The sequence below is a fragment of the Scyliorhinus torazame genome, chromosome 14, assembly GCF_047496885.1.
Source record: "Scyliorhinus torazame isolate Kashiwa2021f chromosome 14, sScyTor2.1, whole genome shotgun sequence".
NCBI classification, from domain to species: domain Eukaryota; kingdom Metazoa; phylum Chordata; class Chondrichthyes; order Carcharhiniformes; family Scyliorhinidae; genus Scyliorhinus; species Scyliorhinus torazame.
This window is the reverse complement of record NC_092720.1, coordinates 61008922-61028157: the sequence shown is the minus strand read 5'-3', so window position 1 is coordinate 61028157 and position 19236 is coordinate 61008922. Positions and strand designations below refer to the sequence as shown.

The 19236-nt window shown below is 44.1% G+C and overlaps 1 protein-coding gene across 1 annotated transcript in view; it reads right to left on the bottom strand.

Annotated features, from left to right (window-relative positions):
- Nucleotides 1-19025, bottom strand: part of cops7a (COP9 constitutive photomorphogenic homolog subunit 7A) — a 56319-nt gene extending 37294 nt beyond the window's left edge. The window contains exons 1-2 of the mRNA XM_072474280.1: nt 18937-19025; nt 9103-9282 (exon numbers count right to left, since the gene is read on the bottom strand). Coding sequence (XP_072330381.1) covers nt 9103-9264 — 162 coding nt within the window. The 5' untranslated portion in view covers nt 9265-9282; nt 18937-19025. The remainder of the gene's footprint in view (nt 1-9102; nt 9283-18936) is intronic.
- Nucleotides 19026-19236: the final 211 nt, after the last annotated feature.

Genomic DNA, 19236 nt, shown 5'->3' with positions numbered 1-19236 from the left:
AAACTGGAACACCCGGTGGAAACCCACGCAGAAACAGGGAGAACTTGCAGATACAGCACAGACAGTGACCCAAGCCGGGAATCAAACCCGAGACTCTGGCGCCATGAAGCAACAGTGCTACCATGCCAATTAATGGTCAGGATGCATCAGTCCAGCTGGACTCTTGATGACTTACATCTTTGCAATTCCAGTCTATTAAAAGAGAAACAGATTTTTGAATCTCTGCCTTATATATTTTAGTTATTTACTTTGTTGTTTAAGTGCCTAATACATGTACCTATTTACCATAAAAGGGCATTCAGAAAACCTTAAATTACATGTTTAGTGAGTGGGAGTTAGTGAGGAGGAGCAAAAAGGATTAAATCCACCTTGCTTGTTCTGTATACATGCATACAAGTGGAAGCAGCCTAAAGGACAGATGCACAATTGATACTTCCACAAGCTTGTAACCAATTCTTCATAATCAGCGAGTGTTCAAATGTAACAAAATGTACTACTCCTATCATCTTGACGCTGCACCAGACCAGCCTGGCCAACACCTACACTTTTGCCAGTAACAGAAGCACATGGGAAAATAAACAAAGTAAAATGTTGGCTGGTTCAATGACTTATCTAATGTATGACAATGCCACTACCAGGGTTTGGTACTCTATATATATTATCCAAATATAAAACAAGTGCTTCCATTTGCTTTAAGACAATTAGGTTTAAACAATAAAACTCATTGTGGTGGTGAAGCAAATTTAGGAAAAAGAACCCAAAAAATGAATACCATTCTTGAAAGTTTAGTGTAATTCCAACATTACATGCCACACAACTGCCGGGCAATGATCACCTCCAACAAGAGAGAATTTTACCATCCCCCCCCATGACATTCAATGGCATTACCGTTGCTGAATAAAATCAAATTCCTGGAGGTTGTGGTGTTCGGTGTTGCTAACTTCAGGATTGTTGGGATAGTGTTCACAAAGATCACAAAATAGCATTAATCTGAACAAAGCTATAAATTTATTAACACTACTAATTTGGATTTGACACGCACTCCTACAACTAATCTTTATACTGTTATAAACTATGATCTGCTCGTACTCACACTATCTTTACATCCGTCTGTCTCTTGCTAACTCCTGCACTACTCTTTCCCACAAGGCTTAGCATCAATGCCTTATATACTTGTAGCCGTAACTTCCTCTGGACATTTCATTAACCCTTACAGTTATGATAATATCACAGGGGTCACCATTGACAAGAAACTGACCTGGACCAACCATATAAATACGATGATGGGACGAGCTGGTCAGAGGCTGATAATTCCGCATCTCCTGACTCTCTAAAGTCTGTCCACTGTGATGAATATAGGAAATGTTTTCTATACTGTGTGTCTGTTGCAGTAATGTTCTTAAAAGAACCCAGATAGAAGTCTGCCAAATCTGTGATTAAGAGGTTAACAGCGAGGCAGATTATGATGTCACTCATTGGGATTGGGGGGGGGGGGGGGGAAAAAAGAGAAGAGAGAGGGCCCGTTATGGCCCAGAACCATAACGTTTTAAGGTTTTAAGACAGTGTGGTGTTGCTAACTTTGGTTGGCTCTTAATTCGCTGCCCGTTGGGTCTTTACTGAATTTGCTCGGTTTCTAGAACCTTTGCTCTAGAGTCGCCAGGTATCTTTATGATACCGCCACGAGGTTCAAGTTAGTACTGATCAATAACTCGACACACCAATTAGTAAGATTCAAATCAAAAAACATTTATTATACACAGTAAATCACTACTCTTGCATAAACTCTACATTCTAGACTATTCTCTATCACTAAAAGGCCTATACTTAGCTTCGGAACTGGCCCACCAGGTCAGGGGAACAAATGGCCTTTCGTTCGATCAGAGTCTGCAGTGTTCAAAAGCTGGTATGGACTGGTAGCTAGGAGCGCCTATCTCGTAGCGTGCGTTGACTGGAGACTTACTTGGTTGATGCGGCAGCTTAGGCAGTTCACTCTCAAGGGTTGATTCGAGTTGCTGAGTGACCCTGGCAAGAAGGACGAATTGAACTTGGGGACTCTATTTTATAGTCCCCAGGGGCTTCCCGCTCCTTTGGGCGGACCCCGTACCTGGTTCCAAGTGATTGGACTAAGTTCTGATCATTTGGATCGATTTCTCCAACACTGGAGCGGTTCCCTGATCGCTGGGCGGTCCCCGAGTGTCCGTTGGCCTTCCTTTGTCTTGGCTCCTGCTGGCGCCGAGGAGTCATTCACGTTACATGTTTCAATTGTTCCCGGGGATCGCTCATTAGCATGCAGATGGCTGTGAGTTTCAGTGCTGTCTGGGCTTCTGCAAGTTCTAATACACAGGAGACTTTGCACTTGCTAGTTTTTCCTGTATTGGCTGAATTTCCCTTCATTCTTTGCGGACCTCCATTTTAAGTCGGGAAGTGGCCAACCCAGTATACTCCTTCCTTGTGATCCCTAATGCGAAGCGTGAAGGATCACATAACTGTCTTCACTTCCTGACCCAGCAAGCACTCTTCCATGGCCTCTACACTGACCATAATTATGTATGAACATTTTTAACTAACAATTCTAAGTGGCGCTATGTTACAACAGGGACATGCATTACAACATAAAAAAACAGTAACTATCTTCCATAAACTATCCTCACTCAAAACAATCAAAAATAATCTACAACACTTTAAATGCACAAATAGCAGCAACACAAGTTTCTCTGGCTTGGCAGTCAAGCACAGAGGTTTACATTTCTTTATTGAACTAAACAAAGAAAAGCGGATGCACTTTAATTCACTCGAGGGATTGGGGGGGGTTGATGGAAGTCTGAAAATAGGGGACCTAAACATGTATACCGGGGTGCGAGAGCGTTAGGCTTTCCTGCGAGAGCGTTAGGCTTTCCTTCGCCATTTTCTGAGTCTAAGTGTCTGCACGACACTGCAGAGTATCGCCAGTATTAAGAGTGATTCTACAATGTACGATAGTGAATACCAGGTTAGAAACTTGTCACACCGGTCGGGGTGTCAGTAACTATCTCGGGGTTAACTATTTCAGGGTGTAGTGCATGGTAGGTGTGGGAATCATTCATGGCCTGTGTGGTAGGGGTCAGGGGGGTAGCATCCGCACGCAACTGAAGGGATTCTTCTAAGACCCAGGTGAACATGAAGGTTGTCTTCATCTTTCAGTCTTTCTGTCTTCTTTTTCTTCCTCTGGAGTTCCTGAGGTTCCGGAGTTCTATGGACACAAGCATAATATGTTACTATCTGGTGTAATATCTTGAATGTTAGCATGTCGGTCTTTTAGTGCCAATTTTCCTTTATAATTGGTCACCAGTGTGACTCCCTCATTTTTTTTTTTTTAAACCGAAGATTTGGACTAGACATCTAAGCAAATACTGCCATACTGCGAGCCGTCTCGCAGCCTGTGATTTACCATCCCAGTGTTTGAGGATGTAAATAGCAGAGGGAAGCAACCATAGGTTGCCAAAACCAAACAAAAGAATTTTGAACATAATGAGTCAAAAATGGGGTGCGTATGGGCCGCGGCGGGTAAGATTTGGATGGAATCCTAGGGTAGGACGGTGATCAATGCCGTATGTGCTCTACCCTAGCGTAGTTGACCAGAGGGGGGTCCTCAGGCAGGGTGGAGACCAATGCCATTTCTCCACTGCCTGAGCAACTGGCAAGAACGGGTAAGAATGTGGTCGTCGTGGGGGCTGCCTCTCGAATTAGGAGAGCAACTATGAGTCAGGTTGTGTCGACAGACTAGTTCCTCTGAACTATTATCTGGGACAAACTTGTTCCAGTAACAGGCTTCTGGGGACAAACTAGTTCCTCCAACAGCCAAAGGGCGTCAAAGGAGTGGTGATGTGGGGCCGTGAAAACTTTTGTGATAACGAACAACACTTAACATTAACAATAACGAAGAAACATTCAACAAAAATGGTGCAGGTTCCATCAGAAAGGACATCGTAAACCACATTTGGACTGGGGTGTAACTAGCATATGGAGGCAGTGTAGTGTGACCGAAGAAGAGAGGAAGGAGGAGCGAAACAAAAATGAAGTGGCATTGCTGAGGTATCGCTGCAATGAGAAGTGGTGGGTAAGCGCTCAGTTTGCATGGGGCAGCTGGGATCTTGTAGCTGCTGTGGGTGGTGTTCTCTTTCATATCTGGGGGCTAGTCTACCTGGTGGGGGTCTCCTGCAATCTCGGGTGAAGTGTCCTGACTGCCCACAGTTGTAACATGACCCCTGGGGCACAAGGTGGAGCAGGCTCTCTGGTGCATTGTTCACTTGGGTATGGTTCCCTGGAGGGGGGGGGGGGGGGTCAGGGCTGTTGGTGTCTTTGCTGGTTCGGGGGGCATTTGTGGGCTGATTCCGTTGCGGTTTCAGGGGGGCTTGACATTCTCGTGCGTAATGTCCTAATTGTAACATTCTTGAGCTTCGGGCTGGGGTTGGCTGTTCCTGCCCTCATTTACCCATGCGGGGTTCTGGTGTGCTTTGACTGGGTTCATTTCTACCTGCTCGTCATCGGGTGCTATATTTGCGGTTTTGTTTTGGACAGATTGCTCCCAGGTGCGGGACAATCTTTTTAAAACCCACTTTTCGTTGTGCACTTCGTCCGAGGGGTCATAATTGGTACAGGCATTTTGTCCTGCCTGTGGCATGGGAGATAAGGGTGCGGGTCCATTTGGCCATGCTGTCTTGGGACAAATGGGCGTGGTCTAAGTTTCCAAAAACGGCTGTAAAATGGATCCACAGGCGTCCAGCAAACGCTGTGGGGTGTTCGGTCTTTTTCTGCCTGCACTTATTCAGGCCTTCTACGGGGTCACCTCTGTTATAACCGATCACGTCTAGATTCGCCGCGTGCATCTCTGCAAGGATGCCTCCTCCTACATTGTGGGTCGGGAAGGGCTGCTACAACCGAAGGGTCTGAGTTCAAAACTGTGAGCTTCACTTGCTCACGCTCATCCAGGCCGTACATGGTCGCCTGCTGCTTTACTCTAGCAAAGAAGTGGTGGGGGTCTGAGGTGGGGAGGAACGGTGATCTTTTTGCACGCGTCCCGTAATTGGGTCACGGTTAAGGGGGTGGTGTAAAGGAATTCCGCGTCTCCTTCCGATGTGACTGTGCGGTGGGTAGTGACTGGATTCATGGGTGCCTGATCTATCTGCTCTGTGGGGGGTTGGGGTGTTTTTCTCTTTTGGGGCTTTCCTTGCGTACATGTTCCCTGAACATACCTATGCACGGTTTCATTTAATTCTTGCCAATCAGGGCCGTCTTCCTCATCTAATTGGGATCCAAATGTGCTCCAAAACCCATTTTGTACTGAAAGCAAAGACTGCAGTTCCGCGATCTGCTTCCTGCATTTTGCATGATCTAATGAGCTTTGTCTGTTCTCCGTGGTGGCAGCATGGCATGTTCTTAATGCGGCTTTTAAATCGCTGCACTGCCTTTGCAATGCCTCTACCCGTTTCTCTGTCTCTTCTCTTAGCAGGACTGCACATTGAGTGTCCTGATAGGCCTTTTCGTATTGAGTTTGGAAGCTGCTCAGATGCGCTAGACAAGACTGGTGTTCCCTCTTGGCATTATCCACCTCTCCGCCCTTCCTTCTTAAATCTATATTCTCCCTTGCTATCTCACTAACATCGACCTTGCTCATTCGACGTCAATACTCTTCTATCTCTTTGCGGAGAGTCGAACGACCTCCTCTGTGCCTCACAATTGTGCCAGACTGGACACGATTGCCATCGGCTTGCGAGCTTTCCCTAAGCTTTTCTTATGGATCTCTGACAGGTTCTCCCACCAAGTATGTCCTATACTCCCGGGTCCGGTTTCCTCATTATCACAGAATTCACTCCAAAGGGGCCAACCTTTCCCTTTTGAGATATTTTCTGATCGCTCCTTTCCAAACGGGACACTGTCCTACTCTGCTGCTGGTCGCTGCGACCACAAATTCCTGGGGGGGTCATGAGGCGTTCCATTGCCTTCATTGCCATTTTTTTCCTATCTGAATGCGGTTTTAAAATTTGGAACGAGGGGTACTAAGGCGGTGCTGTAATCACGGGTACGGTGTTCGCTATTTTCCAGAATACAAACTCCCGACAGTTTTTCACAACAAAAATCTATCAGTTTTACCTTATAGCCCTGTTAGTTACGCATGCATTAACACGCTTCCAAATTATGAGGATTGATCAGAACTGCTTGAACACTTGTGGTTTTTCTGTTCCAAATTGGATTCTAATTCAAATTTTGGGTTCTCCCGGAGTGGTTAGGCCACTTCTAAGTCGGGTCCCGTCAGATGTCGCCAGTAATATGTTGCTAACTTTGGTTGGCTCTTAATTCGTTGCCCGTTGGGTCTTTACTGAATTTGCTCCGTTTCTATAACCTTTGCTCTAGAGACGCCAGGTATCTTTATGATACCGCCACGAGGTTCAAGTTAGTACTGATCAATAACTCGACACACCAATTAATAAGATTCAAATCAAAACACATTTATTATACACAGTAAATCACTACTCATGCATAAATTCTACTTTCTAGACTATTCTCTCTCTAAAAGGCCTATACTTAGCTTCGGAACTGGCCCACCAGGTCAGGGGAACAAATGGCCTTTCGTTCGATCAGAGTCTGCAGTGTTCAAAAGCTGGTATGGACTGGTAGCTAGGAGCGCCTATCTCGTAGCGTGCGTTGACTGGAGACTTACTTGGTTGATGCGGCAGCTTAGGCAGTTCACTCTCAAGGGTTGATTCGAGTTGCTGAGTGACCCTGGCAAGAAGGACGAATTGAACTTGGGGACTCTATTTTATAGTCCCCAGGGGCTTCCCGCCCCTTTGGGCGGACCCCGTACCTGGTTCCAAGTGATTGGACTAAGTTCTGATCATTTGGATCGATTTCTCCAATACTGGAGCCATTCCCTGATCGCTGGGCGGTCCCAGAGTGTCCGTTGGCCTTCCTTTGTCTTGGCTCCTGCTGGCGCCGAGGAGTCATTCACCTTACATGTTTCAATTGTTCCCGGGGATCGCTCATTAGTATGCAGATGGCTGAGTGTTTCAGTGCTGTCTGGGCTTCTGCAAGTTCTAATACACAGGAGACTTTGCACTTGCTAGTTTTTCCTGGCTTGGCTGAATTTCCCGTCACTCTTTGCGGACCTCCATTTTAAGTCGGGAAGTGGCCAACCCAGGTGGCTACAGTGGAAAGATAGAATTGTCCCAGGAGTGATAAGAAATAGGGTTTCACTAACTTTATTAAAACAAAAAAAATATTTAAACTTCAATCCTAACGGAGTGAAGAACGTTCTCCTCATCTTAGTCCTAAATGACCTACCCAGTCTCCTGAGAATGTGGCCCCTTGCTCTAAACCACCCACCTCACAAGGGAAATCATCTCTGCATTTAGTTGTCCAGCCCTGTCAGAATTCGATACGTTTCAAACAGATCCCCTCTCATTCTTCTAAACTCCAGTGAAAAAAGATCTAGTCGAATACTGCCATACTAGGAATCAGTCTGGAGAACCTTCGCTACGCTCCCTCTATGGCAAGTATATGTTTTCTTATGTAAGATTACCAATCAGAAGCCAGTCTGATTTTGCTGATACTGAATATCCACATAGAAGCATTGAGGGTTTTTTTTTTTTTTAAAAAGGCAACAATACGATCTGATTTTTCCTCTGAAAAGAAGGATGGTCATTTGACTCACCATACATCTTCAGGTTCTTTTTAAGACCTATTCATTCATCCCACTTTCATCTGTTGCACATTTTATGTTATCAAGTATTTCTCTCACTCCCTTTTGAAAGTTATAGTTAAATCTGATTCCACCACCCCTTCAGACAGAGTAATCCAGATCATAACACTTCACAACAAAAACAAAATCTCATCCACAAACTAGTTATTTTGTCAATAATTTTAATCAGGGTCCTCCTGCCAGTGGAAACAAATTCTCCCTATTTACTCTATCAAAATATTTTGGTCACGTCCCAACGGCCGCGCTGCGCCCGAAAAGCAGATTGCTCCGGTTTCGACCCGACTCTCAACGTCTTGCGAGATCTAATGTGATCTCTCGAAATGTTGCGATGTAAATTTTAGCAAATCCACATATTAGAGTGAGACAGCTAGTCTCACTTTAATATGCAGTTTCTCGTAGCTTTGGGATCTATCCCCTTTGCCTCGAAGACCTTGAGCGACCTTTTAGCACTGGTCTCCACAAACGGGGACCAGACGGAACGGCACTCGTGGGTGTCTCCCAGAGGATCGGAGGGCACCTCAGTACAAACCTGGCACTGCCAAGGTGCCCAGGTGGCACTGCCAATTAGCAGGGCCACTGCCAGGGTGCCAGGTTGGCACTAAGGTGCCAGGCTGGCATTTTCTGTGTGCTGGTGATCAGGGGGTCTGGCGTACCCGGGGACACTCCCATAGCGCTTTGGGGCTCGAGGGTTCAGGGGCTTCAGAAATCTGCACGCCAATCTCTCGCTATACTGAGGAGTTCTGGCGAGCGGAGCTCCTCGGTGTAGAAAACGGGACTATGTTCCCCGCTGAGGCCCCTTATTATGGAAGTGGCGTGTTATAGCCATGTATTTCTCGGCGCTGCGAGCGCAGGAAAACACGCTCGCTATGGAACTTTGTTCCCATTTAGTTGAATCGTGCCCTTCATTTTGAACAAGCTGTTAAATGCCTTTCAACTTTATCTAGAGAACTATCCTAACATCTCTAGTCTCTATTTAACCTAGTATTGCTGAAGCCAATAACAGTGCCTCATGGTTATGGACTATGGTTGCACAGTTGAGGAATTGAATTTAGGATATACCACATGGGTTTTCTACAAAGTCATCAAGGAGGCCTAGTTAACTACTTAATCTAAAACTTCAAATTGAGTTCTATCAGATAATCACAAAAATATGCTCACTATATTCAGTGTACTTTTAAGTTTATTTCTGTTAATTTTACATAGTAAAATGCTTAACATTTCAAATTAATAGCAGTAAATCTCAAGACGCTATACAGAAGCATTTTAAAATTACTTAAAGTTTTATTGTATTTTAAATTTAGCAAAGATTCATGGCAATAAGGAGAAATGTTGAAAAAAATGTTTTTCTGTACTGTGTTCGTTCTTACCTCCTGTATATTAGGTGTTTCCAGAAGTTCACCAAAAACAAAAACTCCTGGAGCCTCTAATACTTGGCTAATAAGAGTCGTTAAAGCTGGACCTTTAGCATTTCTAGACAACAAAATGAACTGTTCCAAAGGATTACTTGTAGATTTTGATTCTCCTGCCATTGCACAAAAGGTGGTTCCCTGTAAAACAAAAAGTCAGTACTTTTAAATTGCCAAATCAGAGGATATTTTGCATGGAAAAAGATCCATACTAAAGCAGCGTGCAAGTTATCTATGGATCTTCTCTGGGCTGTCTGGCTGTTTGTTTATCTTGCAATAATGAAACCTCAACCATTTCATAAATTAAATGGAAAACATCAGTTGATTGTACAAAAATAATCCAAGATATAATTCCAAACATAGATTTAGAAAGGAAACATGTCACTTGGCATGTCACTTGGTTAGGGCAGCACGGTAGCCTTGTGGATAGCACAACTGCTTCACAGCTCCAGGGTCCCAGGTTCGATTCCGGCTTGGGTCACTGTCTGTGCGGAGTCTGCACATCCTCCCCGTGTGTGCGTGGGTTTCCTCCGGGTGCTCCGGTTTCCTCCCACAGTCCAAAGATGTGCAGGTTAGGTGGATTGGCCATGATAAATTGCCCTTAAGGTCCAAAATTGCCCTTAGTGTTGGGTGGGGTTACTGGGTTATGGGGATAGGGTGGCGGTGTTGACCTTGGGTAGGGTGCTCTTTCCAAGAGCCGGTGCAGACTCGATGGGCCAAATGGCCTCCTTCTGCTCTGTAAATTCTATGATAATTGGCTGATGCCCTTGATTAGTTCAAGTGACATCCCAAAAGAACCACTGGAAATAATAATAACAAAACCAAATGAGAGAAAGAAAGCGACTGAAGGAAAGAAATAACCATTACTGGAGGGAGTTAGATCAAGGTGGATGGAGGGACTGAATAGAGTGCCGAAGGATCAGTGCTTAGGTGGTTTTCAGCTCACCCATGCCTGCCACAGCACAATGTTACCATCTACCATGATGGGATTCAAGCTTAGAACCCCAGAGCATTACCCTAGGTTTGTGGATTATCAGTTCAGTGGAGTTTACCCTTCTATTGTTTCCAATTTACAGTAATTGGATTTTTAAATCCATGTAAAATAGATACATTTGCAAAGGGCAGTAAATGAAGGAGGTAGAAGAAAGCAGCCAGGGACCTATAAAAGTAGTCAGATAAAATTCACAAATAGGCAAATTTTCCAAAACAAGCAAGTGCAAAGTACTACATGTCATAGTCAGGGTTAGACAGCACAGAAACAGGCCCTTCGGCCCACCATGTCTATGCCGACCTTCAAATATCAATCTATACGAATCTTATTTTCCAGCACTTGATCCATAGCCTACGATGCCAGCGAATAGCACATACTGTGCCAATGAATCCTTTGACAAATGGAGACCATCATTGCCAAGCCAAATTCCACTCTTTTGTCATTTACACTTCCAACAGGGGTCACTCACATTCAAGGAGTAAATGGTCCGGGAGCATCTGGTTCATGGTCTGTGTCCACAGCCCAAAGTAGCCACCATCATAGCTGAGGTGAGCTGGACAGATTGCCAATTAAATTTTGGACTTCTAGAACCAATGCCAGGTACGAATGTGACAAGAATACGGTGGATGCTGTGAAAATAGCTACGAGTGAAATTGACAGGAATTCGTGGCTCAGTAAATTTGGCACTTGATAATGGAACAGCAATATGAGCATCAAATAGAACGCTTTATTATACTGCTGGATCACATGAATTCAAGTTAGAAGCTGTTATGCCAGATCTGTAGTGCTGTGGTCAGATTCAACCTTGAATACAGTGCTCACTTTGATGTCCTAAGGCAAAAGGGAAACACACAAGACAAGGAAGCAGTGGAACAATAATAATAATAATCTTTATTGTCACAGGTAGGCTTACATTAACACTGCAATGAAGTTACTGTGAAAATCCCCTAGTCGCCTGTTCGGGTAGACAGAGCGAGAATTCAGAATGTCCAATTCACCTAACAAGCACGTCTTTCAGGACTAATAAAGAGGATTCAGTTTTAAGAAAAGATTGCTGAAATTATTTGCCTTGAAGTACTTGAAGTATACAAAGAGCATAACTACAGTTATTTTGGAACACTATCCAAGATCTAGAACAGGACCGATTAAAATGGGCAAAAGGGACATTTAAGACAGATCACATAATTGTCATACGGAAATGCTCTGTCCAGTAGACAAAAGGATGCAAAATCCTTAGCCTCATCCAAGAAATTGCGGAAGAAATGGAATTTGCATTTATGTAGCACTTTCCATCACCACCGGCAATGAAGACAACAAACAAAGAACAAAGAAATGTACAGCACAGGAACAGGCCCTTCGGCCCTCCAAGCCCGTGCCGACCATGCTGCCAGACTAAACTACAATCTTCTACACTTCCTGGGTCCGCATCCCTCTATTCCCATCCTATTCATGTATTTGTCAAGATGCCCCTTAAATGTCACTATCGTCCCTGCTTCCACCACCTCCTCCGGTAGCGAGTTCCAGGCACCCACTACCCTCTGCGTAAAAAACTTGCCCCGTCCATCTACTCTAAACCTTGCCCCTCTCACCTTAAACCTATGCCCCCTAGTAATTGACCCCTCTACCCTGGGGAAAAGCCTCTGACTATCCACTCTGTCTATGCCCCTCATAATTTTGTAGACCTCTATCAGGTCTCCCCTCAACCTCCTTCGTTCCAGTGAGAACAAACCGAGTTTATTCAACCGCTCCTCATAGCTAATGCCCTCCATACCAGGCAACATTCTGGTAAATCTCTTCTGCACCCTCTCTAAAGCCTCCACATCCTTCTGGTAGTGTGGCGACCAGAATTGAACACTATACTCCAAGTGTGGCCTAACTAAGGTTCTATACAGCTGCAACATGACTTGCCAATTCTTATACTCAATGCCCCGGCCAATGAAGGCAAGCATGCCGTATGCCTTCTTGACTACCTTCTCCACCTGTGTTGCCCCTTTCAATGACCTGTGGACCTATACTCCTAGATCTCTTTGACTTTCAATACTCAAGGGTTCTACCATTCACTGTACATTCCCTACCTGCATTAGACCTTCCAAAATGCATTACCTCACATTTGTCCGGATTAAACTCCATCTGCCATCTCTCCGCCCAAGTCTCCAAACAATCTAAATCCTGCTGTATCCTCCGACAGTCCTCATCGCTATCCGCAATTCCACCAACCTTTGTGTCGTCTGCAAACTTACTAATCAGACCAGTTACATTTTCCTCCAAATCATTTATATATACTACAAAGAGCAAAGGTCCCAGCACTGATCCCTGTGGAACACCACTGGTCACAGCCCTCCAATTAGAAAAGCATCCTTCCATTGCTATTCTCTGCCTCCTATGACCTAGCCAGTTCTGTATCCACCTTGCCAGCTCACCCCTGATCCCGTGTGACTTCACCTTTTGTACTAGTCTACCATGAGGGACCTTGTCAAAGGCCTTACTGAAGTCCATACAGACAACATCCACTGCCCTACCTGCATCAATCATCCTAGTGACCTCCTCGAAAAACTCTATCAAGTTAGTGAGACACGACCTCCCCTTCACAAAACCGTGCTGCCTCTCACTAATACGTCCATTTGCTTCCAAAATGGGAGTAGATCCTGTCTCGAAGAATTCTCTCCAGTAATTTCCCTACCACTGAAGTAAGGCTCACCGGCCTGTAGTTCCCGGGATTATCCTTGCTACCCTTCTTAAACAGAGGAACAACATTGGCTATTCTCCAGTCCTCCGGGACATCCCCTGAAGACAGCGAGGATCCAAAGATTTCTGTCAAGGCCTCAGCAATTTCCTCTCCAGCCTCCTTCAGTATTCTGGGGTAGATCCCATCAGGCCCTGGGGACTTATCTACCTTAATATTTTTTAAGACACCCAACACCTCGTCTTTTTGGATCTCAATGTGACCCAGGCTATCTACACCCCCTTCTCCAGACTCAACATCTACCAATTTTGAAACAGTGGTTGTGGTCATGTAGGAATCATGGCAGCCAATTTGCTGTCAGCAAGCTCCATAAAGAGCAATGCGATAATGACCAGAAAATGTGTTTTGTGATGTTATTAGAGCAATAAACATCAGCCAAGACACCAGGAACAAGTTCCCTGCTCTTCTTCATAATAGTGCCAGGGGATCTTTCACATCCACCCAAACATTCAGATGGCTCGCTGGTTTAACAGCTCATTGAAATATGGCACCTCCAACAATGCAGCCATCCCACAGTACTGCACTTAGAGAATATTAACCTTGGCTTTTGAGTTGTAGGACACAATGATTGAATCCAAGTTTTTCTTCATTCTGGATTGGAGGCAAGACATCTCTCATAACTACAATGGGCAGTGATTTCAAACCTAGTACCCATGGAGGCATTTTTCTGACTGTTGCCAAATTTCACATTGATTCGGAGTCATTCCAATATGCATTGAGCACAATATTAGAGTTTTTTGTTCGCCAGTGGAACCAACAAAATACCAACTCACCAAAATTCAATTGACTTAAATGGAAATGAAAAGTCTGGGGGGGTGAGAAAGCAATATGGCAAGAGAAATGTCTATTTGCAATATGTATAAAGTGCTGCTGGATGATTTTTTAAATTAAAATTTCCTCCCCCAATCATAGACCTGCATTGCAGGTCCCACATACATTAATTACATAAATGATCAATTGATTTGTTTTTGTGGTGATGAACAGTAGTGCAATAAACAGAGTTCAGAGTTGAAAACTCATTTGTGTGTTTTCGTGTTGGCAGAAATTTAAACACCTCATGCAGCTTAAAAGCAGGAATTGCCAATCCCACTGATTTACTATTTTTAACACAATTTTTAAAAATTCAAAGAAAATTTATTATGCTTTCCTCATCTGACCAAAAGTGTGGTCAGTTATACAGAAATAATGACTTTTCCTGGTATTTGAAGTTTTAAACAAAGGTATTCAGAATATCCCTTACAGTATTAATATTGACAAGGTCAAAAGTAGCAACGACGGCACAAATTATAATGCAAAATTGTGCATAAACTTAATAAAGTCAGCCCTTGCATCAATAATGCAAACAAATCTCTACTTTTAGATAAGAGAATTCCATGGATATAAACTTTTTCTAATATAAATTTAAAGTACCCAATTTTTGTTTCCAATTAAGGGGCAATTTAGCATGGCCAATCAATCTAGCTTGCACATCTTTTTGTGTTGTGGGGGTGAGACCCTCAAAGACATGGAGAGAATGTGCAAACTCCACACGACAGTGACCTGGGGTCGGGATCGAACAGTTCCTCGGCGCGGTGAAGCAGCAGTGCTAACCACCGTGCCACCCCTGGATATATTAAGTTGCCCTCAAATCTTGCGCAATTGAAAACTGAATTACTTTTGCTATATTCCCTTGACTTTATCTCTTAAACATATTTATATAGCCAGTGTTCTGGTTGTTCATTAGATAAAACCGACACAGTGGCACAGTGGTTAGACTGTGCCTCACAGCTCCAGGGACCCGGGTTCAATTCTGGCCTCAGATGACTGTCCATGTGGAGCTTTCACTTTCTCCCAGTGTCTGCATGGGTTTCCTCTGGGTGCTCCGGTTTCCTCCCACAGTCCAGTGGGATGTGCAGGTTAGATGGATTGGCCATGACAAAATTGCCCTTAAGTGATCAAAAACGTAGGTGGGGTTACTGGGTTATGGGGATAGGGTGGAGGCATGGGCTCCGGTGCAGACTCGATGGGCCGAATGGCCTCCTTCTGCACTGTAAATTCAAAATGTAAATCTTTCTTTCCTTACATCAACCTCACCTAGCCACTTTTTCCAACCACATTCCTCAATCTTCTGTCATTAAATAAATTGCATCTTGAACCCTTTATACACTCTTCTATAGTGATCTTATTGGGTAAATAATTCCCCCCCCCCTCCCTCCCTCCCTCCCAACCCCGGTTAACCTCTCATATTTGGATATTTATCATCATTGAAATATTTGCTTGTCAATATCCTTCATTGGAGACATTTGGTCACAATCAGGGGGCTAATCCAATTCCCAACTGAATTTCATTCCTGCTGCAGCTCTTGCTTGTCAATTTCCTTCATTGAAGACATTTGGTAACATTCAGGGGGCCAATCCAATTCCCAACTGAATTTCATTCCTGCTGCAGCTCTTGCTTGTCAATTTCCTTCATTGAAGACATTTGGTAACATTCAGGGGGCCAATCCAATTCCCAACTGAATTTCATTCCTGCCGCAGCTCATAAGAAACAGGAGTGCGAGTAGGCCATTCAGTTCCTTGAGCCTGTTCGGTCATTTAAGGAGATCGTGACTGTTCAGATTGTGGCTATAGCTCCACTTTCCTGTCTGTGTCCATCACCCCCTTTTGAATCCCTTGTAGGTCAAAAATTTGTCTAACGCTGCCTTGAATATATTCAATGACCCTGCCTCTATCCAACAGAAAATAGGTTTTCCTCATCTTGGTCTTGAACAGGAGACCCATCTGCGCCCCTTGGTCTAGAATCCACTGACAATTCACCCCTGAAGCTGGGTCACATCAGGGAGCTGTCTCGACAGGGTTTTCCCCATCTCCAAAAGAACCAGACCAGATAATTCTAGCCAATTGAGAGAAGTAGGAATGTACAATACTATGAAAATGAATTGGGGTGGGGAAGAAATTATAAAAGTTGAAGGCAGCAGAGAGCTCAAAGAGAAACGTCCTTTTCCGGGCCACCATAATTAACTCTGTCCTTCACCAAAACTCTTTTGACATCACCCCATCTCCATCCTGTCCTATGCTGTCAAGGTCCTGGAGCTGATCCTTTAACTTCGCAACCACCTTCCCCGTTTGAATCCCTCCCAGTTTACCTTCTGATCTATCATTGACCACACCATGGGTGTTCCTGGATCCTGGGCTGGTGTCATTTATTTTCTGTAGGATTTGGTACAGCACCAACAGTGGAAACTTCTCCCAGTGACTCTACTGGGACTACAGCATTGACGGCCAATATGCAGCAGCTGTCTGACATGAGACGCTCTCTCCAAGTAGGGGCGCAAGACTGGTCTCCAGCCAATAAATGCGCCACAGAGTGTTAAATGGCTGCAGGGCAGGGATTCAAAGTAGTGTTAGGAAGCATATATTAGCCTTGGAGGGAATTCTGTATAGCTTTAACCAAATTATTGGAAGAAGCAACTGCAGAAATGTGTTGGAATTGAAAAATGAACGGTTAGCTTTTGCTCATCACCCCGATCAAACCCCTTCATAATTTTAAATGCCTCCATCAAGTATTGTCCTGATCTCTTAGGAGGAAAAAAAAAAGGAGATCCAGCCTGATCAATCACTCCTGATAGTTGAATCCTCTCAATTCTGGTAACATTCTTGTAAATGTTATTTACACTTTTCCAGAGCTTCATTATCTATTTTGTAATATGGAGATCATGAATTTGAATCAAAGTTCTAAATAAATTTAGCATTACCTCCTTTTGTAATACACTCCTCCAGAAATCAACACTAGAACTTTGTTTACAACCTTTATGGTCCCATCAACCTGCGCGGCTACGGTCAGTGATTTATGTATTGTACGTACCCCCCTGGCTCTCTTTGTTCCTCTACCTTCTTTACTTACCTTCCAAGGAGTAAATGGTCTCCTTATGCTTCATTTGGCAATACTGTATCTACCAACCTTACAAGCCTGTTTAAGTCTTCTGTATTTTGGTGCAATACTCCCACACTCCTACTTTGGTATGATCTGCAATTTTTGATACCATACTGTTACCATCCCAGTTGATGTTATAACTGGACGATGAGATCACAGAATGGACCCCTGGGTCAAAAGATCGTACATTTGAGGAACAGTGTCGCAGGACCGCTGATTAGTTTTAGCAAGCAGAAAAAAAATTCATGAAAAATTGGTGATATGCATTTACTCCACCTCTTACTTTGACAATTGCACACAGGTTTTAGGATTAACATGTATTATAAAATACATTTTAATCCACAATAGTCTCATTAACAAAGTCCCTTTTAAGCACACCAGATGACTGTGGCCAATAAACTTTCCACTCCAAAGCACATGTGAATATTTGTGGATGTCACTTCAGAATACCCCCAGATGAATGCCACATGAGTGTTTCCAAACCACTCACAAAACAGATTTAAAATCTTCTCTCAATTATATTTTCCCTTAGTGGTTTGCATTCTGAAATCCAGGCTCTCCAAATGACACATTTAAACAAGGCTTCCGCTCCACTTTACAATGAATCCAGACCAGGATTTTGCACCAATCCCTTTTTAGGTTTCATTTGTCTTAACTACTTTGACACCAACTCAGGATCCAGCAACCAATTTCCATAGCTATTTCAACTCAAGTTCCACATGCTGTAGTAAAATCTTCCAAACCTGAAAATCACTTCAGCTATCTTTCTGGCATAATAATAATCTTTATTGTCACAAGTAGGCTTACATTAACACTGCAATGAAGTTACAGCGAAAAGCCCCTCGTCGCCACATTCCAGCACCTCTTCGGGTACACAGCAGGAGAATTCAGAATGTCCAAATTACCTAATGGTAAAGTCTCATTCGGGACTTGTGGGAGGAAACCGGAGCACCCAGAGGAAACCCACACAGACACAGGGAGAAGGTGCAGACTCCACACAGACAGTGACCCAAGCCGGGAATCAAACCTGGGATCCTGGTACTCTGAACCAACAGTGCTAATCACTGCACTACCGTTCTCAGCTGTCTTTTTACTGAACCTTTCTCTGTTCTAGTATCTTTAACTTCAGACTTCTTAAAAGCTTCACTTCATTTCTCTAGTATTCTTAAGTAGCTGCTCTTCAGATCACTGCACTTGTTTTCTTAAACATTACTCTATAGTATGTTTGTTCTTCTCACAAAACTCGAGACAAGTATGTGCTAAGCAAGCACATACTGGTTCATTTATTCTTCATGCCGCAGCCCACTCTAAGCATAATGAAATTACAGTTGAAACAATACTTCAAATTTAAATCCAAATCAGTTAGGTATATGGTAAAATAGCATCCCCAGCAGAAATCCATGCCAAAAATCACTTTCCAATTGTCCAAAAGTCCTCCTTCAACACTGACGTTGCCTGGTCAGCTTTTAATACTTTTAGCAACCTGAATCTTAACTCCATGTGCCTGGACCATTGTCACGATTCTGCAACATGCGAATCTATCCAAGAACCCCTTACTGCACACACACAACTCATCACTGCACTGCCCTAGTTTTCTCTTGCCCAATTGTTCAAAGAATCCAACGAATGGTTAAATACAATTTTTATTTTATGAAATCCATGTTAACTACTCATATCTATAAATATCCACATTTTAAAAAAGTCGCGACTTCAGCTAAGTACCAAAGTTGACTAGTCAAGAGGGACCCGATTAGCTCCAGTGACAAACCGGGTGCAGGAGTTCTGTAATGTATTGTACTCGTTTGCACTTCAGTTCCATCATAGCTCTGTACCCGATGTAGGACTTTTCGGGGCTTCTCGGGCTCATATCAAGCAATAACAGGCGAACAACAGAGGACTCGGAATATTTAACTTAACTGCGAAGAGAAAAGGCTTCCATCCTTTAAAAGCTCACGCAAACAAAAAGAACAACGTGTTTGTCGCTTATTGCTCTAGGCCCAGACCTAATATTCTGACAACTGGCTTAGCGGGCTGGTGAGTCGGGAAGCCAGAGGTACATTACAGCGCACTCAGCAGAGAGCCTGGAATTGCTGCCGCCACCCAGCCGCTCCCGGAGCATCCATCACCCGCACATTTTTAAATAACTCACCTGTGCCCAGGCCCTTTGCCTCAGTCCCTCTTTCAGAGGAGAGCTAGGCGCTCCGCTTCGCGCCTATTGGCCGGGACGACAGGCGCTTGGGCCCGCCCCCTTCACCAAACCGGGCTTTGATTTGCTCGCTCGGCCGTCCATCTAATTACATCACCCCCCCCCCCCCTCTCGCCGCACTTCAGTCATGAGGCGGAGCCGTTGGCAGCGACTCGTGATTCGGAGATTTAAATTTAAACCTTCCGCCGCGCTGAACGGCTTCTGCTCCAACCGCACTCCCTCCTTGTTCCACGTGAGAGGAAA